The sequence below is a fragment of the Eschscholzia californica genome, unplaced genomic scaffold, assembly GCF_041429995.1.
Source record: "Eschscholzia californica isolate CP2 unplaced genomic scaffold, dmEscCali1.0.p SCAF_6, whole genome shotgun sequence".
Taxonomy (NCBI): Eukaryota; Viridiplantae; Streptophyta; class Magnoliopsida; order Ranunculales; family Papaveraceae; genus Eschscholzia; species Eschscholzia californica.
In genome coordinates, this window is record NW_028238483.1 from 23,403,349 (window position 1) to 23,427,638 (window position 24,290).

A 24,290-nucleotide genomic window follows, 5' to 3' on the forward strand; every position below is an offset into this window, starting at 1 on the left:
TGGTCTAACCGTACCCTTAAACTATTACCGTTAACGGAGAAAACCGATCTCTCGGTTCACACTTCCACCACGGAACCATCACGGCAAGCCAACAAACCTATCACCGATCACCACCAACAACAACAACCGAAACCCACCACCACCGTAACACCACAACTCCCATCCACTACACCACACCGAGACTACACCATCACCCCGAACCAGCTTCACCACGGGTCAACTACCACCGATCATCACCACCAACAACAACCGAAACCCACCACCACCGTAACACCACAACAGCCAAAACAGCAACCACCGACGCCTATCCCTACCGAAACCGCACCACCAACAGCCCCACTTCGCGGCTTCTTGCTAGCAACCAAAGATACTTCATCCACCGACCGACCACCACACCCATCCGTTAAACCCCTTCTTGACGAATACCAAGATCTTATACCATCCATCACACCACCTTCTCTTCCACCTTTACGGGATATTCAACACCAAATTGATCTTATACCGGGAGCTAATTTACCGAATTTACCCCACCACAAGATGAGTCCTCAGGAACATAAATTACTCCAGGAACAAGTAGAAGATTTATTATCTAAGGGCTTTATTCGGGAAAGCCTTAGTCCATGTGCAGTTCCGACACTTTTGGTTCCAAAGAAAGACGGTACATGGCGTATGTGTGTTGACAGTAGAGCTATCAACAAAATTACCATTAAGTATAGTTTCCCAATCCCTCGTTTAGAAGACATGCTTGATCACCTCACAGGGGCTACAATTTTTTCCAAAATTGATCTAAAAGCAGGTTATCACCAAATAAGGATTCGAGAAGGAGATGAATGGAAGACAGCTTTCAAAACAAAGGAAGGACTTTATGAATGGTTAGTAATGCCTTTTGGCCTCTCTAACGCTCCTAGTACTTTTATGCGTTTCATGAATCAAATTCTTAAACCTTTTTTGAACAAATTTGTAGTTGTTTACTTCGATGATATCCTCATCTTTAGTAAATCAAGAAACGATCACTTAGATCATATTCGAGCAGTTTTTGACGTTATGAGACAAAACTCACTATTCATGAATATTCCCAAAAGTTTTTTCTTCTTGGATGAAGTTTATTTTTTGGGATTCATTATTAGTAAAAGCGGTTTGAAAGTTGATCCCGCCAAAGTCCGAGCTATTTCTGAGTGGCCTATTCCATCCTCACCTTCCGAAGTTCGTAGTTTCAATGGTTTGGCCTCTTTTTACAGACGTTTTATACGGGATTTCAGTACAGTTATGGCACCACTTATTGATTGCTTAAAAAAGGGTAAGTTTTTATGGGGACCCCAACAGGATGAGAGTTTCTCTACAATTAAACAACGATTATGTTCAGCTCCAGTTTTGGCATTCCCAGATTTCTCCAAACTTTTTGAAGTGGAATGTGACGCTTCAGGCTTAGGTATCGGAGCAGTACTATCTCAACATAAAAGACCTATTGAATTTATGAGTGAAAAATTAGGGGACCCAAGACGAAAGTGGACGGTCTATGAATCCGAATTTTATGCCCTCTACCGAGCACTACGTCATTGGCAACGTTTTCTCCTCGGGGTCGAGTTTGTCCTATATACGGACCATAAAGCGTTACAAACACTTAACGATCAAAGAACCGCAGACCCTATGCATATGAGATGGATTTCGTTTATTCAACGATTTAACTTCGTTATCAAGCATAAATCCGGGTCTTCTAACACCGTGGCCGACGCTCTTAGTCGGAGAGCTAGTCTGTTAACCACCATGACCGTTCACGTTCCGGGTTTTGAGATCTTACCCGACCAATATAAAGATGACCCCGATTTTGGTACAATTTGGGATTCATGCAGTCAAAATCGTTCTTCAGGTGAGTTCTTTATCTCTTCCGGTTATTTATTTCGTGGTAATCAGTTATGTATTCCTATCTCTTCTCTTCGGGAACATATTATTCGAGAATTACACAACGAGGGCCACGTAGGACGTGACAAAACGTTCATGTTAGTTTCCGAAAGATTTTATTGGCCTAAGCTCAAAAGAGATGTCTCCCGTATTGTAGAGCGTTGCTATGTTTGTCAATCAAGTAAAGGCAAAACACAAAATTCAGGCCTTTACTTACCATTACCAACTCCAGGAACTATTACCCCCTTTTTCTCTCTCTAGAAAAAACTTCAGATCTGTGAATTCTCCCGTGTAAATCATTGATTTTTCTCCGGTGAAAGGATCCTTTCGCCGGAATCCCTCTTTCCCTCTTAGTAATAGTTAGTTGTTACAGGAAAAAGATCAGATCAAAAGAAGGTATACTAGGAAAAACCAAAAAGAAAAGATGTAAACGAAGAAGAAGAAGCAGAAAAAGTACCAGAGAAAGAAAAGATGAAAAGAAAGAAGAAGAAGAAGAATCAGAATCAGAGTAAGAAGATATAAAGGAAGAAGAAGTAGAAGAAGAAGAAGAACCAGAGAAAGAAAAGATGAAAAGGACAAAAGAAGAAGAAGAATCAGAGAAAGAAGATTAAAAGGAAGAAGAAGAAGATGAACATGACGAACAAGAAGAAGAATCAGGGAGGAATTATTTTTGGTTTTTATTATTTTATTTTTGTCGGATCTGTAGGATCCTTTTGTCAGATCTTTAGGGTCTATTTTCTCGGATCTTTAGGATCCCAATAGTGTCTGTGTCTAGTCCAATTTCTCCCCCTTTAGGAGGCATTTGCATTTACAGATTTGTAAATAGCATGACGCATCCGACAGAGAGAAATAATTATTATTATCCTTGTATCATTGTGATTTTATCACTATTAATGGATATGTTTCCCTTGGATTCAAAAAAAAAAAAACTCTAGGAACTATTTGGGAGGATTTATCTATGGATTTTGTTCTTGGTCTTCCCCGTTCTCAGAAAGGACGAGACTCAATTATGGTCGTCGTTGACCGTTTTAGCAAGATGGCTCACTTTATTCCATGCAAGAAAACTGACAATGCTTCTAATATTGCTAATTTATTCTTTTGGGAGATTGTTCGTCTTCACGGGTTGCCTAAAAGTATAGTCTCTGATCGAGATGTGAAATTTCAAAGCCACCTTTGGCGCTTTTTGTGGAAGAGACTCAATACTAAGCTTAATTTCAGTAGTACATGTCACCCTCAAAGTGACGGACAAACGGAAGTTGTCAACCGTTCTCTTGGTAACCTACTTCGTTGTATTATCAAAGATAGGGGTGTCAATTGGGAAACCGCTATTCCTCATGCAGAGTTCGTTTATAATAGCACCGTTAACCGTACTACGAGGAAGACACCATTCGAGATAGTATATACCTCTCGGCCGAACCATGTAGTCGACCTCGCCCCTCTTCCTTCTATTGCCGAGTTCGACCCACTGGCCGACACCTTCGCTTCTCATATCCTCTCTTTACATGATGAGGTTCGTCATAATATTTCTATGGCCAATTCGTCCTACAAGGCGTCCGCCGACCGTCATCGTGTTCATAAAGATTTCAAAGAAGGTGATTTGGTCATGATTTATATTTCGAAGCAACGTACTCCCGTGGGTACTTTCAAGAAGTTAGGCCAAAAGAAATTTGGTCCATTCAAGATTCTCCACAAAATCAATGATAATGCGTTCGTGATTGATCTTCCATCGGATTTCAATATTTCCAACACTTTTAATGTTTCCGATATTTATCCATTTTTTCCGGACGAACCAATTTATGAAGACACCAACTTGGGGGCAAGTTGTTCCACGGAGGGGGAGTATGATGGCGGCCATCCACCTATGGGCCTCACGGCTATTCCAACTATAGGTCCAACGGCCTAGAAGTTATATTATTATAAGTTTCCTATTTTATTATTTAGGGTTTCTATGTTTATGAATATTAGCAATCAAGGAAAGTAATATTAGTAGTTATCTTATTTCCCACTTTTAGTCTAATTAGGAAAGCATAATCTCTATATAAGAGAAGTCTAGTTTATCTTGTAAGACATTGAATTGAATTATAAACAAACCCCTTGATTGCATCTTCTTTCTTTACAATTATTTTAGTTTATCATTAGTTATTTCTTGTCTCTTCTTTAGTTTTAGTAATGGATTCCAATGTTATTTCGCTTCCGCAACAATCTACATCAAAAGGTTGATGCCAATTTGGTGCCAAATAATTTGGTAAGGTCTGCTCAAAATATCATTTCAATATTCATCATTATAAAAAATCTCAATCCTTATTACTATCATTAATAGATGGAATTTTTATTTGAAAGAAAATTGAAGTACATTAGCTTATACAAATATTTTGATATTGATACTTTTAATTCCATACTAAGAGATAGCATTAGATAAATTTTAAATACAAACAAAACAACATAAATTTGAAATGAAGTAGGGGCATAGTGATATTAAAATTCATGATGAATAGCAACTGCCAAACATTTGAGGGACTATCTCTTAGTATCTTTTAGGGAAATATTAATTAGGTAAAATGACAACCATGTTGCTTTGGAATGGCTTCAAACTAGCATAATTTTTTTGAGTTTGTACCTAATCCTGGCCTAATTCCAAACTTATTACATTCTTATATTTCTAGTCCTAATTTTGCACCTGAATTGTAAGAGAAACTTAGGAATAAAAATATTAGGATTATTTTCTTTTTAGCGACCAATTTCTTTTTTAAGTCCATGTTTTGCGTATATTCAAAGTTGACCTTATTGTTGTAAACCCTGTAACATTTTTTCCTATAATTACCCTTATTCTTAAGACAACTCTCATTTACACTTTCTCCTCTCTGGCGTTTGAGAAGTGGTCATCGGCGGCCAACGCCATCCCCCTTCATGAGATTTTCTTTTTCTCCTTCTCTCTAACCTCTTTATGTTTGATTTTTTGGGTAGACTTGGAAGAACATCTCATCTGCGACAGTCTCAAATCAATTTTAAATTCTAAAAAAAGAAATCAATTTTAAATTTACGAAAAATAGGAGGTAAAAAAAATTGGTTACAAACTAGGGACAAAAAAAAACAATCCCAAAAACTTAAATCCTAACTTTCAATTATTTTAGTCATAACTACTTGATATCAGAATCATATTTTGAACAAGATCATATTTTGGTGTGAGGGCTTTCCTAGACAGTTCAAATTCACATTTCGTAAGGTACAGAGAACTAAACTTTAAAATGGTGGTGAGGCAGTGTCTTACAGTGGACACCATGCACTTCGCACCAATGGAACAGCTCGCCCGAGAAGTGATGGTATGGGAAATCATGTAAGGGATACGATTGTACACAGAGAAAACTGAAGCACATGAGACTGACATGAGGTAAAAGGAGATGAACAATGATAGAGAAGAAAAAGCTAGCCTCACTCAGGGACAAAAAACTTTTATGTAGCTTCATGTGATTTGTACTTCGAGTGATCCTGATGCACTAAATCTAGAATAATAGCAAGCTACGTAAAATTTCTATCGAGAATCTGGGTAGTTTTTTTTTGTTCCCTAACATTATTCAAGAAGATAAATGATAGAGTTACTTAGAATTTGGTACTTAGAGGATGACATGTTTCTTCATTTGAAAACAAAAACGGTTCCCACTGTAGTCAAACTTAAAAAGAACCTTGTCTTTTAGTGAATGTCACGTCATTAAGTCATTTTAGCATCTCCCATTCAAGAAAGATACAAAGAGGAATGAAACATAGTAGTTTTGTTGGTGAAACATGAGCAAGAATGAAGTTGTAATAATTATTGTAGATTCAAAAATTATATAAAGAATATAAGCAACTATATTAGTTCACTCCAATTGTAAATTTTTTTTTTTTTTTTTTTTGCTTAAACTCCCATTTCCCATCAAGACACGAATCAGTGGCTGATAACTTTACATAATGTTTATGGTTAACAAGACAAGAGATAACCGAACCACTTTACGACATATTTTGTTATGAGCATTGTCTTCAAAAACGAAATTAAGATGGAAGAAGATTAGAGATTTGAAACGTGTATGAGATACTTTGTGTTTAAAACCAGTGGCGAGGTCAAAAATCTCTTTCGGTGAGTACACATTTTTAAGGTGGTTAACAAAAAAAAATAAGAAAAATTACTTTTATTGATAATAAAGATTTCAATATCAATAATATTAATGAACTAGGGTATAGCCCGTGCCCTAAATTTCTATATTTATGTTATACAAAATTATCAAATATGTTGGTCTTATACAAATATTGAAGTAATAAAAATATTTTTAAAATAATAACCGAGATTATATTGAGTTGTTTGAAGGGAGAACAGAGGAAATAGAGAAAAAGAGTTTGAGAATTTTTAGGGAGTGGGTAGTTATTTTTACGGTTAAATACCAATCTTTTCAAAGACTCTTTAAAATGAAGGGTCATGATTTACAAAAGAAAATTGGACGACCGAAATTTATAAACTAAAGTTATGACATGACACCAAAACCTATGTCATTTGTTATATAGATAAAAAAAAAATTGTAATATGACTTATGTTTTGCATTGCTATAATTTCTTTTTACAAAAATATAAATCCTAAGGTACAGAATAACAAAATTATAATATGACTTATGTTTTGCATTGCTATAAGATGGATGAAGATTAGAGATTTGAAACGTGTATGAGAGATACTTTGTCTTTAAAACCAGTGGCAAGGTCAAAAATTTCTTTCGATGGGGACACATTTTTAAGATGATTAACAAAAAATAAGCAAAATTACTTTTATTGATTATAACGATTTCAATATCAATAGTATTAATGAATTACAAAAAATTGTAATATAACTTACGAGAGTGAAAGGGAAAAAAAATAACTTCAGTTTAAATAACAGTTCACGACTTCGATTGGATTAGAATCCAGAACAAAAAATAATAAACTTCACAATTTAATATAAATAAGTCGCCACAAACCAGACACAGAAAATAAATATAAACACCTCCACCAAACAGACAAACAGAAAAGTAAAAGCCCTAATGTTCAATAAGTGAAGTTTTATATGTACTCACCGCTTTTGTTATATACACTCACAACAAAAGCATTTAATTTTCAAATCAAAGGAAATCTGAGTGTATGTAACAAAAGTGGTGAGTGCATTTAACATTTCCCACTTAATAAATGAGTTTTTTTTTGAAGTTTTTTTTTATAAAAAAAAAAGAAATTAGGTCGTGAGTTATGCATGGGCTGGACTTGGAATTGAAAGTGGGTTAGAAACAATGAAACATAAGTAAGGGAGAATTTATAAACTTAGTAATGGGCCTAGTGAGAGTTACTGATACCAAACTGTTATGTGGGCAAACCAAACTATACTATTGGGGGAGGTAGACGTGCCCCCACGGGCCCTTATGTGGGCTCGCCTGCTTAAAACAATATTCGCTCTCTCTACTTGAGATTACTTAAAGATTTCAAATAAATTACCTCCAAGAATATAAAAAGCCTTTCCTGAATCGGCATCAAGAAATTTGTGAAGATCCACATTTGGAATTTAAGATCATATTGAAATTGGCGAAGTGGTATAGTTGGTAGATCTTCGTCAACATAAATGATGATATAAAATTTGATTCCAAAACCCACTTATTTATATAAAACAAAAGGTCTCCTCATGAATAGTTATAGCTTTACCAAATAATTTTCACAAAAGAATGATTATCAATAAAAAAGTTATGATGGTGCGTTCACACACGATAAAGCTTCATGTGCGGCTATTGCAAGGGATTCAGACGGAAGCATATTGGGATCAAGAATGAAACGCCTAAACCCTAAATCAGCTATACACAGCGAGATGAATGGATTCAGAGAAGGATTGGAATTAGCGGCGGAATTAGGGCTTCAATCGTTTTATATAGAGGGGGATGCAAAAGTGCTCCTAGAACTAATCTCGACCGTAGATTCGGAGGTCCCCTGGAGACTCGAACAGGAAATCAACGAGCTGAGATATATCACGTGTCAAGTTGATGCGGTTGTGAGTTTCTGCCCGAGAATTTGCAATTCGGAGGCACATAATCTTGCAGCTTTGGCGTTAATCCAAGACATTTAAGTTATTAGGTTTTAACCCCTATGATGTTAAATTTGTCACAAGTTAATCCTTTTTTTGTGGTATTCTGTTTCAGGCAGAGTGCTTTTAAAAAACTATACTTTGTAACCTGGATAGATTAATGTTATTTATGTTTCAAAAAAAATAAAAAATAAAAATAAAAATAAAAAAGTTTGAATTCAAACAATTCAACATGAAAAAAAAAACTTGAAGAAATAGTTTCGAATTCTGAAATCCATTTTTATTAATAATAAGTTCAGATTTCCAACAATCTCCCGCTTTGACAATAATCAATAAAACACCTTTGTCAAAATAAATAGGGAGATTTTATAGGGCCCCCTCATTTTTGTTAAAAGGCCCCCCTCAATGACAATTTACCAAGTAAAATGGTTCATGGGGAGGCCTTTTAACAAAATTGGGGAGGCCTTATAAAACTTCCCAAATAAATATAGTCTTATTAGTGTATAAACTATGATATCTTTTGATCTGAACCATTATTTTGTGTAAACCCTAAAAATTATATCGAAATCTCAAATAGCTTATAGTTTGACCAGTGGTTTCTTATGATAAAATCGGTTACACCCACATATACATTTGTTATTTTACTCCACACTTTTCTCGCTTAAAACTTAGATGACCATGTGGTCTTTGATTTTATGAATTATTCTTAAATAAACTCTATATCTAATGAGAGGAGGCACCTGTTTCAACAAAAAAATAATGAGAGGAGGCACCACCTCTAAGTTCATATAGTTAAAGTTCTTCCAGTATCTTTGATACTTAGATTCTTGTCTATTGTTGATTGAACTTCACAAAGAGTTTACAAAACTCAACCTCGATTTGTAACAACCAATACTTATCATCTAAGGTAGGATTAGATACAAATTTAAGTGTTGAAACTAGTCATTATCAATGACTTGTAGTTACTCATTTAATCGAAGACTAGTCATTTTCTAGAGTTAGAATGAGTTGTCATCATTGGTGACTTTTGAGCAAAGAGTTTTAACCCGGTCTCTCTAGATTTAAAATTTCACACACCTCAAGTCAGAGGTTTAGTAATTGATTAACAAAATTCTCTCAAGTATCAGAAATTATAATTCCGTCGTGGATGCTGATCTAGTATTACTGACGATGTCTAAACTTCTGATTTTGTGCTACAAGCGACCTCATAATTGTCAAAAAAACGTTAGCTGATCCTGTAATTTTGATATAAATATTCGTGGTAGTGGTCATAGGAAATTGAGATAGCAACGAAACCTCAAATCCACACAAATTTACTAATCTAATTGAAGATATTTCAATATCCATGTAATTCCGTAGCTTATAAGGGTCCGTTTGATACGTGTGAAAACAGTTTTCTTTCTAATGGGAAAGAAAACCATTTTTTTTTTCTGATGGGAAAGAAAACCATTTTTTTGGTGTTTGACACACAATGAGAAAAGAAAAGGAGGACGTCTAAAAGCACATGACAATATTATGTTTGGCGCCTATTTCTACATATAAGGGGTGCCTGTTAAAGTAAAGTTGGGTGCGTTTAGAACTTCCCAAATTTCTCCTTCATCAACCTTTCGTGCCAGTTTGCAGTTAGGGTTTTCATAGTTCCAAGCTTCGTTTCAAATCAATTCCATAGAGCAACTTATCAAATACGATTTTAGAAGAACAAAAACAAGTTTGAAGCTTCGTTTCAAATCGATTCCAATCTCTGAAATTTTTGGCTTCATTTCTAGCTTTGTGTCAAATAGTTTTCCATCTCTGAAATTCCAATCTCACCATTCAACATCTTCAATAGTTGATATATCAAGACCAAAATCAACAATTTTGCATGGAAATCACAATCTAAAAGAATATTATCACCATGAATCTGTTATCAATATCAGATTAGTGCATTTCATATCTCTGAAATTCAACATCAAGAATATCTGATTGTCCTAAAACCCTAGAAGTAGCCACAACCACATTTGACCTATTTCTTCTCTTGTCCAATTCCCTTCAAGCCTCAACAATACATCTCATTTATCATGGTTCAATACATCAATTTGGTTCAAATACAGTCGATTCGATTTTGTTTTGTTTTTTTTCAAGATTTGGATTTTCAATAAAGTCAGTTTGGTCATTGTTCATCGTGTTCAATACAATCAAATTGGTTTAGGTTTTTTCAAGATCTAGATTTGAGAGAGAGATAGAGTAGATTCAGATATTAGATTAAGATTAAGATCTGGTTCAAGATCATTGATCGTCGTGATTGTTCGTAGTTGGATATGAGAGAGAGAGAGAGAGTTTTTTTATAAACAAGAGAGAGTTGATTCAGAGTCGGTGATAAATCAGGTTAGCGAGAGGAGAGAGAGAGCGCGTCACGACGGCATGTGAGAAATCGGTTTTCCCATCTAAAAGATGGGAAAAAATTTAACACCATTTTCACACTTTATTTTCTCTTAGAAATCAATTTTCACCTCTTAAGTTGCCAATCAAACAGCAGAAAATCGATTTTCTTACGAAAATCGATTTTCCCACTAGATTTTCACATGTATCAAACAGACCCTAATTTCACATGAAGATTAAGTAACGAGTCCCCACTATATTAAAAAAACCCCAAACAAGAGGCACCACGATCTTAATTGCACAATTTATTTCAAAGAAAAATGAACTTTCCCACCAGTCCCTCCACGTTCATCATGTGTAACAACTGTCACTATTAGGTTGTTCCCAAGTCTCTTTCAACAAAAAAAAAATGTGTGGTCCTACTTTAATATTCGATCGACTAATATTTCTTCTATAGCGGACTAGATTTTTTCTTGGCAGGATGAGGATCAACTTAGCTTTACGGCAAATGAAGTTCACTTTTCAACTATCCTATGACATATATGGAAAGCCCGATGTGATTACTGTTTTCAGCACATAATCAACTCCTCTAGTACCGTCATAAAAATGATTTTAGCTTTTCATAAAACTAGCAAAAATGCTCCAAAACTGTCTATCAGTTCAATTGCCAAATGGCAACCACCTCCTCCACCTAACATAAAAATTAATGTAGATGCTTCGTTTACAAATATTAATTCTAATATTGGCATCAGTCTCATTGCTCACAATGAGACTTCCAAATTCATTGCAGCAAAAGCTACTTCAACCCGAGCAAGAACCAGCGAAGAGAGCGAGGTCATTGCAATCCTTCAAGCATTAAAATAGGCAGAAGAAAATCATCATAATAAGATTATTATTGAAAGTGACAACATCAATCTGGTCAAGCATTTGAAAAATCCAAGGCACAAAATTCATTGACAATCAATGATACATGTTCGGAAAATCAAAGATAGCAGGAACCGGTTCGAAAACGTCAAATTCAACCTTACGAAGAGAATACTCAATATACTGTAAATGAGACTAATATCTGTCATTGGATCATGAAGACATCAACAACATGTGTCGTTAGATGATGAAGACTTAACATGGTATTGTCTTTCAAATATATTATTTTGTATTGTATTTATGAAAGATATATTGTGATATTGAGAGGATATTTTAATTAGTCTTCTTACCTAATAGAGTGACTGTGAGACTCTATATATAGTTCGGTTGTAACTAACAATAATCGTGGAATAAGAATTATCTCTTCTCTCTAATTCTATCATGGTATCTAGGGCCTAAAAACTCTAACGAGTATTGAATTAGATCCTAGTGAGCTTCCGCAAAACCGGCGGCGGTAGCCAATATCAATGACTACCGTCCGCCGCAGTATTGTCTATTATTTTTTTTTTACTGATTTCTAAATTTGTGTTTCCTTTTAATCATTTAATTTAGAAAAAGAATAATAAACTTCTTGATCTAGAATTGTTCCTACTTTTCCATAGTAGAAGAATGTTTAAGATCTAAAGAAGATAAAGAGAGAACGAGTTCTGGATGTCTTACATTACAAAATTACACATTCCTTGCAAGTATCAACAATTTGATCTCATGTGTCACCTAAGTTCATCAAGATTTATGAACATCAAAACCTTGATTACTCCTAGCTACCTTAATTTTTCCTTTCTTAAATCTCAATCTCTACTTTAACATCCTGCTATCTAGAGGATGCATGAATCTAATTCAAATATTGATCTTACTCGGGGTAAATTGATTCAAGTTCTTCCAAATTTTCCTTTCTCTTCAATCTCATTATAGTAACGGGCTTCTTTTCTACAGTTACAATTTTCTTGGATCTTTATAGTCTCTCTTTTATTAATCCATATAACTCTATCTCTCTCAGGGGTTTTCAATGATCCCACTGCTTTCTAGCTAAAATTCTCTCTCTCATTTTTTCAAAACAAAAAAAAAATTAATTAAGATTTTTCTGAACTCAAGGCCTAGCTCTGATTATCTATTTTTTTTCTTCTAATTCTTGTATCTCTTTCTAACAATGAAAGGTGAAATTGTGCTAAAAAAAAGGAAGTTGATCTAGCTCTGGTTTTTCACTTCTTTTGTAAGGGGTATATAAAAAAAATCACATCCACTGTTACAAAAAAAAAACAAGACGACAAAAAAAAGGTTTAAAGACAAAAAGAAAGTTTGAAGAAGACTTGACAAATTGGAAGAAGTACAATTTATATGGCAAGCTAAACAAGTCTAACGACCAGCTTAGCTTGAGGGGGGATGTAAATGAGACTAATATCTGCCATTGGATCACGAAGACATCAATAACATGTTTCGTTGAATGATGAAGACTTAACATGATATTATCTTTCAAATATATTGTTTTGTATTGTATTTATGAAAGATATATTGTGATATTGAGAGGATATTTTAATTAGTCTTCTTACCTAATAGAGTGACTGTGAGACTCTATATATAGTTCGGTTGTAACTAACAATGATCATGGAATAAGAATTATTTCTTCTCTCTAATTCTATCATATACAAGCGGACAAACTGACAAAATGGGCTTGACGAAAGGATAGATCTAAGACCTGGAACAATGTTCCTCACTTCTTAATTACTATGTATCGTAATGGTACTCTTACTTTATAATTATATTCCATATTTTTACAAAAAACCCCACTGTCAAAAATTGCTACAACTGAATTCATATTATTGCTTTGTTAAAAAGCATCATCCTAATATACTCAGGGTGCTTCTAAAGGCACCGGGCCAGAAAGTTGTTAGCATCCATCTCTGTTAGTACCAGGCTCAACCGCTCCTTTCTCTATTAGCACCAACAAACTATGTAGGCACCGGTCTCTTCTCAGTTAACCCTAACCCCTCTCTCACAAAACCAACCAAAAATCTCAATTTCAAAGTTTCTCTCTCTAAGCAAACCAAACTCTAAATTAGACACCATATGAGAACCAAATTACCAATTGAACCCAATATATTCAAGTGACAAAATGAATAACAAAATAATTTTGGTATATCATCGAACAACTTACAATCACAGGAAGATCATAGATTGAAAGGAACCTGTCCAAGTAATTTACTGATGAATATGCACTCAGAGGTCCAAAACTGTAATGACTATGAACCTGTCCAAGTAATTTACTGATAAATATCCACCAAAGCTTCTCTTCCTCACGTGATTCTCGTTTCCTCCTTATACGACAATATTGAGATATATTGGAATAAGAGAAACGAGCAAAAGAAAAGTAAAAGGCGAAAAAATCATAAGAATCAAAAGAAGAATTTAAATGGATCTACCAAACAGCAGCTGAGTGAAAGAAACAACGTTTCAGCCGGAGATTCTCTTATCAGAGTTTGAGTAGTAACTAAGATACCATCTGACGAATTTCTTCAACCCTGTTTGTAAATTTGTAGTGGGTTTATAACCAAGTTCCATTTGAGCCAGAGTTATATTAGCATGAGTAAATTGAACATCTCCATTTCTAGGCATCTTCAACATAAATCTGTTAGCTTTCATCTTCAAAAGCCTCTCCAGAACACTAACAAGCTTAGTTACGGGAACTGGCGAAGTGTTCTCTAAATTGAAAAATAAAGTTGGATTTTGATGATGGGTTTGATGCTAATGAAAGAAGAAGATGGAAGAAGCAAACGAAGGTGAACATCACCTACATTAAAAATAGGTGCTCATAGAGAACTCGGGTCAATGGCTATTGACCCGAGTCAATAAAAGTTCCGGATGTTAACAGCCTTTTGGCCCGGTGCCTTCAGAAGCACCCATATACTCATGATACTTAAGTTAATTTACTAACCGGAATAAACATTAACATACCACGGTACTTTTCCATACCTCCCCTTGATGGGAGTTTAAATGATCAATAGTCCGTTTCCCATGAATTGTATGTTTGTAAGAGAAAACTATCTTAGGGTCCATAGGGTTTTTTTTTGTTAAGGAAGGGTCCATAGGGTTAAGGTTTAAAAAAACCCAAAAAAGAATAGGGTCTTATCTTTCCACAAAAAATGTTTCTAATTTTATAGCATTTTGGACTCTATTACTCTCATAGACATGAAACGTATTCCCACCCAATCCTTCCTCAACTTCTGCCTAACGTTTAGTGAGTCGGACGACCTCAAAGCATCCAACACAATAAAACATGTATTTCATCAGCCAATCTCCTTCATTTAAAACCATAAACACATTTTTCTTCTTCTAGAAACAGTTTGAGATGAAACATCTCTCTCGCTCTCTTTTAGATCTCTTAATATTTCTTGTTTCCTCACTATCCATTTTTGAAAGTTCATCAAACACATTGTAACACATTGTAACGCACAACCGGAATCCTAAAAATCAGAAAGATAACGCCATGAACGATTCATCGTCTACATTTTCAAGCTTCTTTTCATCTTCAAGCTTCATTAACGGTTGGTAATGCTTCATAAAAGTTTGGTAATGCTCATGAGAAAGCTCTAGAGAATCTTGTGTGCTTCATCTTCTTGATTTCTTTACGCTTTCATTTGTATCATTTTATCTTTAAGGTTATGTTTTATCATCTTCGTCTTTCTTTAGAGTTTCATCGTGTGTAACAACTATAAAATAGAATTCTAAACCGGAGCGAAAATGCCGATGCTTTTGGCTAAATAGAACACGGAGGAAAAAAGAAGATCCAAGGAGTATTTTATTGAAGGATTAAGTTATTTTATTACTGAACAAAGAAAAATAAAAATTATAAAGCATAATAAATAATATTTTCAGTTGCTATCAGGTTGATCCCAACGGCAAAAAATTGCTACAACTGAATTTAAAGATCTATTTGAAATAAATATAAAGTAAATATTGGTCTTAATAAAAGTTTATCTAAAATAAAATTTTATTTATAAATCTAAATAAAATTCTATTTATAATCCTAAATAATACTTATTGGTAGGAAATCCCATAGAAAAAATTAAACCAAATAACTTTGTATATCTCGGGCTTATTCGTATTAAGTAGCCTAACAACCCAACATATACGACATTTAGGTGGCATTGCAAATAAAAAAGACACCAGGGAAAGATAGAAAGACAACCGAGAAAGATAAAGAGCTTGTGTAGTGGAACTCCTAATTTAGTTGTTGAATTTATATCAAAGACAAATTTAAATTAAGTATTCAAATATTTTATTAAGGATATTTCATTCCTCAAACAAAAATGATGCTATGCCCGGCTGAATCCCGGCTGGCCGAGTTGGCAGTCCAACCGGGCATAGCATCATGACTCATCTGAGAGTGAAGAGGGTATTTTGAGGGTTTTACAAATTGGTCCCTTTAATTATATACAATTCGAGTTGAGGCCATTCTTCATGAAAATACAAAGACACGGGATTTCATTCCCTTTTCGTACAACAGCTAGGGCAAAATCACCATTTTCATTCTCCACCTCTTCTTCTTCACTCGATTCCAACCCAAGGAGACTCAAAAGCACCCGATTCCATTCCACTCTTCACTCTAAGTAAGTTCATCCAACTTTACTCAAAATCGATTAACATAACTAAACCCTAGTAAAATTCTAGGGTTTTATTAGGTAGTAGTTCCCATTGAAGAACCAGTTCGTTCTTCTTCTTCTTCGTTGTATTTTTCAGAGTAGAAATCATGCATCATCCGCCCCTTTGTTTAAAAACACCTCTAATAACACCTTTAATATTAAACCCATCTCATGTGTGTGGTAAGTTATCAACTTTCAGTACTATGAAATCGAACTAAGATGTATTATCCATGATTTTTAATATTAAAGGTGTATCCATAAATTCCTATCACTTTCTTTGTCACTCAAACTAAGATGCAATTTTCGGAGTCAGGAAACTAGGGCGAACCCATCTTCAACCGAGCTAGGGAAAACTCTCCACCCATCAACATCGACTTGAACTCGAATTTTTCTTCAAAATCAACGTCCAACCAAGATCAGGTAAGGCATCTTCACTTGATTTCTCTCAAATTTTGATGTTAAAATCTCTCTACAAACCTAAAATCTAATTTGGGACAAGTTGAAGTTTGATTTTCTCTTAACAGTAACTCGGTTTTAACATCAATACATTATATGTTCTAAAATTTCGATTATTATATGTTCTGAAATTTTGATTATATGTTTTGAAATTTCAATTATATGTTACTAAGATGTATTTTCTGAAATTTCGATTATATGTACTAAGATGTATGTTCTGAAATTGATTATATGTTCTGAAATTGATTTTATGTTATTAAATCGATTATTGCTCAATCATTGTGCATTGACATCCTTAGAATTCAATTCTTACTCGTTAGAAGACTGCGCTCGTATCTTTTATCATAAGAAATTAGATGTTACTTTATGTCTATCCATGTTCCTCAATCGTTCTTGCAGTATTAGACTTAAAAACCTGGGTTTCCCGACAGTATTTAGGAGGCCTATTACCTCCATAAAGTTCACTGCTCATTTCTATAAACTATCTTCGAGTTGCTTCTCACAAATTCACAACTATATGATGTGTACCTAGTTTTAGTTTATACACAAAGATCTAAACTTACCCATCTTGATTTCATTGTTCCTGTAATTTGTAGTTTATAAACAAACATCTCCTTGTACTTCATTGCAATTTATATAAGATGATTTAAGTTTCAATTTTTGAATGGCAGAAACATGATGCAATCGGCAAATTTACAGTATAATATGCAAATTGTTTGAGATGGAGGGTAATTTCAACACAAGAAGAGTACAACGGCATCAGAGTCCACTTCGTTGATAGCCCATGGGTCCGCATAAATAAGTCCATTTTCTCTTGTGACAATCCCTCTGATTTAGAGATTGACAACACTAGAACATGGGTAATTGACAAACCAAACGTTCCGAAATCACCAACTGGTTGCAGAAGAGGGTTGTCGATGAGAAACTGTAAAATGGCTGCCTCTTTGAATCACTCATACAGGAAAGAAAGTTCGAGCCCTTCGAAGAGTCGTAAAGTTGTGGAGAGTTATCAACAGGGTGAAGAATTAAAGGATCTTATGAGAACTGCAGAGTTTAAGTTAAAGAGCATTGGCGCAAGATTTAGTTATATTATTGTAGTGTTAGTTTACGAACTTTTACATTCTTATGTTTCTATGGTATCTTAAACTTTTATAGATATTTGTTACTATTTTTTGCATGAAATATCTTAATGTTGGTTCATTATGAAATGCTCAAATAAAAAACATATGTAAATAGGAAGCTGAAAAGAATTAGAGATCTTTAACTTTGAAGTCAAATTTCATACTGTTCAATCACTTAACACAGATGAATCAATTTTGTTACTCAAAATGTATCAAGAGAAATATACATATTGGTTTAGTTTTCCTTTACTACTTGTCATAAACCCACAAATGTTATAGATTTTCACTTTTCATTTCCTGAAATCTTGAAGATGCTTCTTCAGGTAGAAATAATTTCAAGTCAGGACTCAGGACCTCTAGACATTCCATTAAGACATCAGGGTGTTCAATTTTCCCCATAGAAACTTAACTCTTTAGTTCTCTGTTACTGTATTGTCCAATCATATCGCCCATCTTTGCACGGTCCTAAAATAACAAAACACCATAACGCCATGATAGTATGAAAGCAAAATCTCATTACAAAAGCACTCTGCAACACCATGATACCCTTTCACTGTGCTTGAGACTGTTTATCTGCCCTATTCCATGGGATTTGATAAATTACGCTGCACAAGAGAAAACTGATTTTCATTTGCTATAGTTAGCAACTTTTCATACTAGATGCGGTTGATATTCAACATATAAATTTTCTCAAATCTATGAAAACAGCCCATACTCTAAAAATTGAAGAGGAAGAAGAACTAATTGTCATGGGCAAACAAATACTACTTCATATCTGCTTCAAATAGTATCTAAATAAAAAGTCTCACACACACACACAACCACAATATTACCTTTCTGTTTCGGTTAGTGGAGCCATCACCTACAAAACAATATATAGCATGACATTAGGCCATATTTGAGGGCAAGTTCTCTCAGATTTATCACACCAGTCATGTAGATATCAATTTATTCAGTAAAAAAACTACTAATTCTTCATTATAAATGTCAACAAAAAAAATAACTAGGACCAAATATATGATACTGAAATGATAAAAGGCAGAAACCCTAAATGCCAGGGCATTAGTGATAAATCCTTGATTTTGGATGGATCAAATTGGTTCATTTAGTATAGAATTAGGCAATATCAGAGATTTAGTTGGTAATCAAACCAAACTACTATTTCTTTTTAACTGACAAGATTAAAGTGTGGGTATTATAAAAAAAAAAAAAATTTTTGAATTTGGGTGTGATCAAATCATGTAAAGGATAGAAATCAATCAAGACATAACCTAATTCCCAGGAAAAACTACTGATTGATTAGGGTATATGAATCCGATTCACAATCATCAACAAACTGAGACTGAAATTATAGTCGGGATTCAGGAAAAATTGCAAGAACAAAATCTAAATAAATCAATAAGATTTTGATTTGTAAATGGAAAAGGGTTGAGAGATGAAAGGAAGGTACCTCCGCCACCAGAAAGACCACGGCGTTGGATAAGCTTAGTGGCTTCAGCTAGAGATTTTGGCAGAATTTTACTAGGGTTTAGTTATGTTAATCGATTTTGAGTAAAGTTGGATGAACTTACTTAGAGTGAAGAGTGGAATGGAATCGGGTGCTTTTGAGTCTCCTTGGGTTGGAATCGAGTGAAGAAGAAGAGGTGGAGAATGAAAATGGTGATTTTGCCCTAGCTGTTGTACGAAAAGGGAATGAAATCCCGTGTCTTTGTATTTTCATGAAGAATGGCCTCAACTCGAATTGTATATAATTAGAGGGACCAATTTATAAAACCCTCAAAATACCCTCTTCACTCTCAGATGAGTCATGATGCTATGCCCGGTTGGACTGCCAACTCGGCCAGCCGGGATTCAGCCGGGCATAGCATCATTTTTGTTCCTCAAATATTAACAGATGAAAAATGATGCTATGCCCGGTGGTTTTCCCGGCCCAATCCCGGCGCGCCTACTTGGCGTGCCAAGCGGGCATAGCATCACGTGGGAGAGAAGGCAACGTTATACTTATAAGGGATCCCAGAATTTTCATAAATAGTCCCTCAAAATTTATTTTAATCACAAAAAGAGGCTTCCCAATCAAAATGAGAAAAGGTATTTACCCTACTCAGATTCCTCATCAACCATCATCTCCCTTAGTCCCTTTCATGAGTGAGAATCTCAACAATGTTTAATACTAGACAACTCTTCAGAAAATCAAAACCCAAACTTAAAAATCAAGAACAAAGTATCATAAAAAAAGGGTCTCTAGATTGAACTTGTGAGCTGGATATTCTGATGAGAATCATAATCATGGGTTTAACCCTGAGAACTTAACCTAAATTAATTGTTTGAACTTTGAAGTGGGTTCTTCATCTTCTTCTTCATCAACAACAAAACCTCAATTTCATCTTGATTCCCAGTTATTGTATGATCAAGATGAACAAAAAAAAACAAACATTTTGCTGCTTCTTTAGCTTATGCTAACTTGCACCATCCTTACCATTTATCAAGTATGGTTCAACACCTCTTCATAGTTCTTTTAAAAGATCATTAGGTATTCAAAATCATTCCCTCACTCAAAGCTTCATTTGAATCTTAAGCTCTAAGTTGTTAATTTGATGTTTCATTTTTCATTCTTTACTGTCGATTAATATAGAGAGCAGCTGGATGGATAAACAATGGAGAGATCTAACCGATTTGTAGAGAGAGAGAGAGAGACAAAGAACCTGGATTTAACTTGTTTGGATGAAGAAAAATGAAAACCTAAGCCAAGAAGAAAAGATGAGTTGTTGCGTGGAAGGGGATTGAAATTTCTTTACTCGTTCTAATTGAGAAGCCCCTTTTTGTGATTAAAATAAATTTTGAGGTACCCAATATCAAAACTCTGAAATCCCTTACAAGTATAACGTTGCCCTCTCTCCCACGTGATGCTATGTCCGCGTGGTCCGCCACGTAGGTGCGCCGACCGCGGGGATTGGGCCGGGAAAACCACGGGCATGGCATCATTGTTGTTAACAAATATGGTTCCTGTTAATGGGAATCACAAACCCAACCTCCCTCATGAGTTTGCTATTACCCTTTTTATGTGAAATCCTATTCACGGAGAATAAGATTCTCACGCTATTCCCAGGCGCCAAACAATTGTCTGGATTGTAATTATGGATAATCACATACCCATTCCCATATTATTCCTGGAAATTAGATCATTCAATTTGACCAAGAATAAGAATTCAATTCCGGATAAATTTCTAACTTGGTGTTTGATTCATATAGGAATCAGAATATAAATTTTTGTAAAAGTCCTATTATATCCTTGAACTAAATAAATAAATCGTAAACTTCGTTATATATTTTAATCAGTATTATCTATTCAAATTTGTAGGTATGAAATAGTAACGTGATACCCCAATTTAAGTAGGATTTAAAAATTTGTTTAAAATAAATAAGGTTTCTCTTAAAAACTTTTCGTCTTAAACGTTATGCAATTGATTGAAATGAAAAATGAACAAGGGAATCAGATAAAAGGGAGAGAAAGAGATACGTTCGAGCGAGAAAAAGATAGTTACGTTCGAGCAAGAGCGAGAGAAAGTTACTATGGTGGTGGCTAACCGTAAGTCTTTATTTTTTTAATTGTGATATTATGTAAAGGACAATTTTAATAATAGTCATTCTAATGTTTTATTGAGGATAATTTGGTCCATAAACATTAAAACAAAGCATTCTCAGAAATTGGAATCACAAACCCACCCCCTCACTGAGTTGCAATTACCCCATTTAGGTGGGATTCCATTCCTCGGAGAATAGTATTCTCCCCCTGCATTCTCGCGAGCCAAACTGTAATCAGGATTGCGGTTCCCAAGAACCACATCCCATTCCCACACGATTCCCGCACACCAAACGTTAGATATAAACTATTAGAAAATCTCATTTTATAACCACTTTTCATTTAAATTAGGAGTGACAAGTGTATGAAGTTAAGTTATTTGTTTGGAGACACATTAGAGATCCTTAAAAACATACTCTAAATTGAGAGTGTCATCTGGATTAAGGATCTCTGAAATAACTACCTCAAAATGATCTTACAGTTCCAAATAAAGTGTCCAACTAGAGATGATTTTATAACAAAAATTCTAAAAAATTTATCGGGCACTCTAAGTTTTGGAGATTGAGTCTCCATTCGCAATGTCGTCCAAGGCAACGCTTACGCGCGCCTAGGCGCCCAAAGTAACGGGTTCACAAGGGAGTCACTTTCTTTAGAGGCGAATTCCCTTTGTTTCCACGGTTTTCGACGGGCAGTGCATTTAATCGCTTGAGTGCAACAAGAGGCGACTCATAAGCGTTGAGGGTGCCTATAAGAGAGTTAAAAAAGAATTTGACCCAATTGTAACAACTCCCTAAACTCTATTACATTTATTTTTATAAATATACATTTAAAGGATCGTAGACGACCACACAGAGTAGCCCAAGGTTTTATCGCATAAATAGACGGCCGTCTACAATGAAATCAAGATTACAAAGGAATGCACCATAACTATTAGATGCATCATAACAAAATAAAGAAAAAATACATAAAGGAATTAAGATCTTAAGAAACATTACATCTTAGATAATGGAATCCGACCATTAAATTAAGCATTAAAAACTCAAGCTAATCAAGAAAAGTGCAAGCTTGGAACAAGAAAAGTAGGATTTTTCTTGTATACAGTGAGTCCAAAAGCATCAGTGATGTCTAAACTCTCCTTGTTTGAACCAGCAGGAAAGTCCCAATCAAACCAAAACAAGAGATTTGCAAGAAGAAGTTCAGATGCTATAACCCCAAACTGCATTCCTGGACAACCTCTCCTTCCAGCACCAAAAGGAAGATATTCAAAATCTTGTCCTTTATAATCAATTGGGTTATTGATAAACCTCTCTGGGATAAACTCTTCTGGGTCTAATTTCCATGATTTAGGATCTCTTTGAATTGCCCAAGCATTAACAAATACTTTTGTTTTTGCAGGAATATGGTAGCCTTCTACTTTGACCTCTTCACTTGAAAATCTTGGAACCAATAATGGAACTGGAGGATGTAATCTAAGTATCTCTTTAACTATGCATTTTAGGTATTCCATGTGATGAGTATCATCTTCATCTACCTTCGATTTTTTCCCAACCACTCCTCTTACCTGTAAACAATTCATCGTGGTATCAGATCTAGGCTCATACAATTATATAAGTGAGGCACGCGTGAGAATAGTACCACATAGAACAAAGAAAACTCAGCTAAATAATATTTAGGCTTTCTTCAGTCATTGTCAATTGTTTTTAGATTAGACGCCGACAAACTTAATATTACCTCTTCTTGAGCTTTCTTCATCATCTCTGGATGCCTCATGAGTTCTACCATTGCCCATTCTACAACAACTGAGACGGTATCCGTTCCTGCAACAAACAAGTCCTGCGCACGTACATATATATGAATAATGATCAGTGTGTAGTTAAGAAACTGGATTTGTTTATATTTCGAAACCGAACGAGAGAGGACTAGATTCGTACCAACACAATAGCTTTGATGTTATCTCGAGCAAGGGTAATACTGAGAGTTTTATCTTTTTGAGCATGAAGTAAAATATCGATGACTGTTTCATGATCTGCTTGAGTAGTACCATTTTTGTGATTTGTAAGATGATCTTCTATGACTTGATCAAAAAATGCATCCATATCTTTGTGAGTTTTGTTCATCTTTCCAGTTAAACCAGTAAGTATATCAACCCAACCAAAAGAAGGGAAGTAATCTCCCACACTAAAAGCTCCCATTAGGGTTAGAACATCTCTAGTTAAATGACCAAGTCTACTATTACCACCTTCTTCATCATACTTCTTTCCAAAAGCAACTCTTGATATCAAATTATTAGCAAGGTTTAACAAAAGTTCTGTGAGATTAACTGTACTAGAAGTAGTACTCGAACATAACCGAGTTATATTCTCCACTAAAAACCTAATTTCTTCCTTGCGAACAACCTCGAAAGATTGGACTCTTTTCGCACTTAAGAGTTCAACAACACAAATTTTTCTTACTGCTCTCCAATACTCACCATAAGGAGCAAACCCCACATCAGTACAATTATAAAGAAGTGTCTTAGCACCTTTTGTAGCTGGCCTATTAGCGAAAACAAGATCGTGGGTTTTCGTTATCTCTTTAGCCATCTCCGGAGACGAAACAACAAGAGTAGGAGAACTCCCTAAGTGTAGGAGCATTAGAGGACCATACTTGTTAGCTAGATCTCGAAGAGTTCGATGTGGAAGTGTTCCTAATTGGTGAAAGTTTCCAATGATAGGAAGCTTGGGAGGAGAAGGTGGTAGCTTAAGAGAAGAGCTCTTGAATGACCAAAGAAGAAAGAAGAGAAATGAGAAGACAAGAGATAGAATGATAGGAAGGAAGAGTGATCCTCCTTTTTGATCTTCAAACCATTGTAAGAATAACTCTTGTAGAGCCATTGCTTTAGTTTTAGCTTAGTTTAGGAAGTAGTTCATATTGGAGCTCAATATTATGTCTTATATAAACTCCATTGATTGATGCCAATTTGGTTACAATAATTTAGCCATTTTTGCCAACTAATTTGATACGCACTGTTCCAAATATTATTTCATCACTATTCATTATTACACCAAATCTCAACTCTATATCACTATTATAATTAATGTCATTGTCCTAATTAATTTAATCCACATTTACTATTGTATTTAAATTAAAGTAACATTTATAGATGAAAATTTTATTTTGAAGAAAATTGAAGTACATTATATTATTTAAATATTTTAGTGTTGATACTTTTTCAATATTATTTTTTTTTTTTTGGAATTTGACTTCGATGTACGATA

At 34.7% G+C, this 24,290-nt stretch overlaps 1 protein-coding gene and 2 long non-coding RNA genes across 4 annotated transcripts; 1 reads left to right on the forward strand and 2 right to left on the reverse strand.

Moving 5' to 3' along the window:
- Positions 1 to 15,733: 15,733 nt before the first annotated feature.
- LOC147532639 (uncharacterized) lies at positions 15,734 to 17,533 on the forward strand. The gene is made up of 3 exons (XR_015228394.1): positions 15,734 to 15,843; positions 16,190 to 16,296; positions 17,004 to 17,533. It is a non-coding gene; the product is annotated as an uncharacterized LOC147532639 (long non-coding RNA).
- A 58-nt stretch (positions 17,534 to 17,591) lies between these two features.
- On the reverse strand, positions 17,592 to 19,204 carry LOC147532640 (uncharacterized). Of its 2 annotated transcripts, XR_015228393.1 has the most exons (3): positions 18,904 to 19,204; positions 18,287 to 18,315; positions 17,592 to 18,058 (listed from the first exon to the last, which is right to left on the reverse strand). It is a non-coding gene; the product is annotated as an uncharacterized LOC147532640 (long non-coding RNA). The 2 variants fall into 2 exon arrangements; XR_015228392.1 differs by lacking the exon at positions 18,287 to 18,315 and having other exon boundaries at positions 18,904 to 19,142.
- Positions 19,205 to 21,810: 2,606 nt separating this feature from the next.
- On the reverse strand, positions 21,811 to 24,075 carry LOC147532641 (cytochrome P450 71A1-like). Its single transcript, XM_086647874.1, has 3 exons — positions 22,965 to 24,075; positions 22,765 to 22,866; positions 21,811 to 22,594 (listed from the first exon to the last, which is right to left on the reverse strand). The coding sequence occupies exons 1-3, from the start codon at positions 23,904 to 23,906 to the stop codon at positions 22,082 to 22,084; spliced, it is 1,557 nt and encodes a 518-aa protein (XP_086504000.1). The 5' UTR covers positions 23,907 to 24,075; the 3' UTR covers positions 21,811 to 22,081.
- Between the last annotated feature and the right edge of the window lie 215 nt (positions 24,076 to 24,290).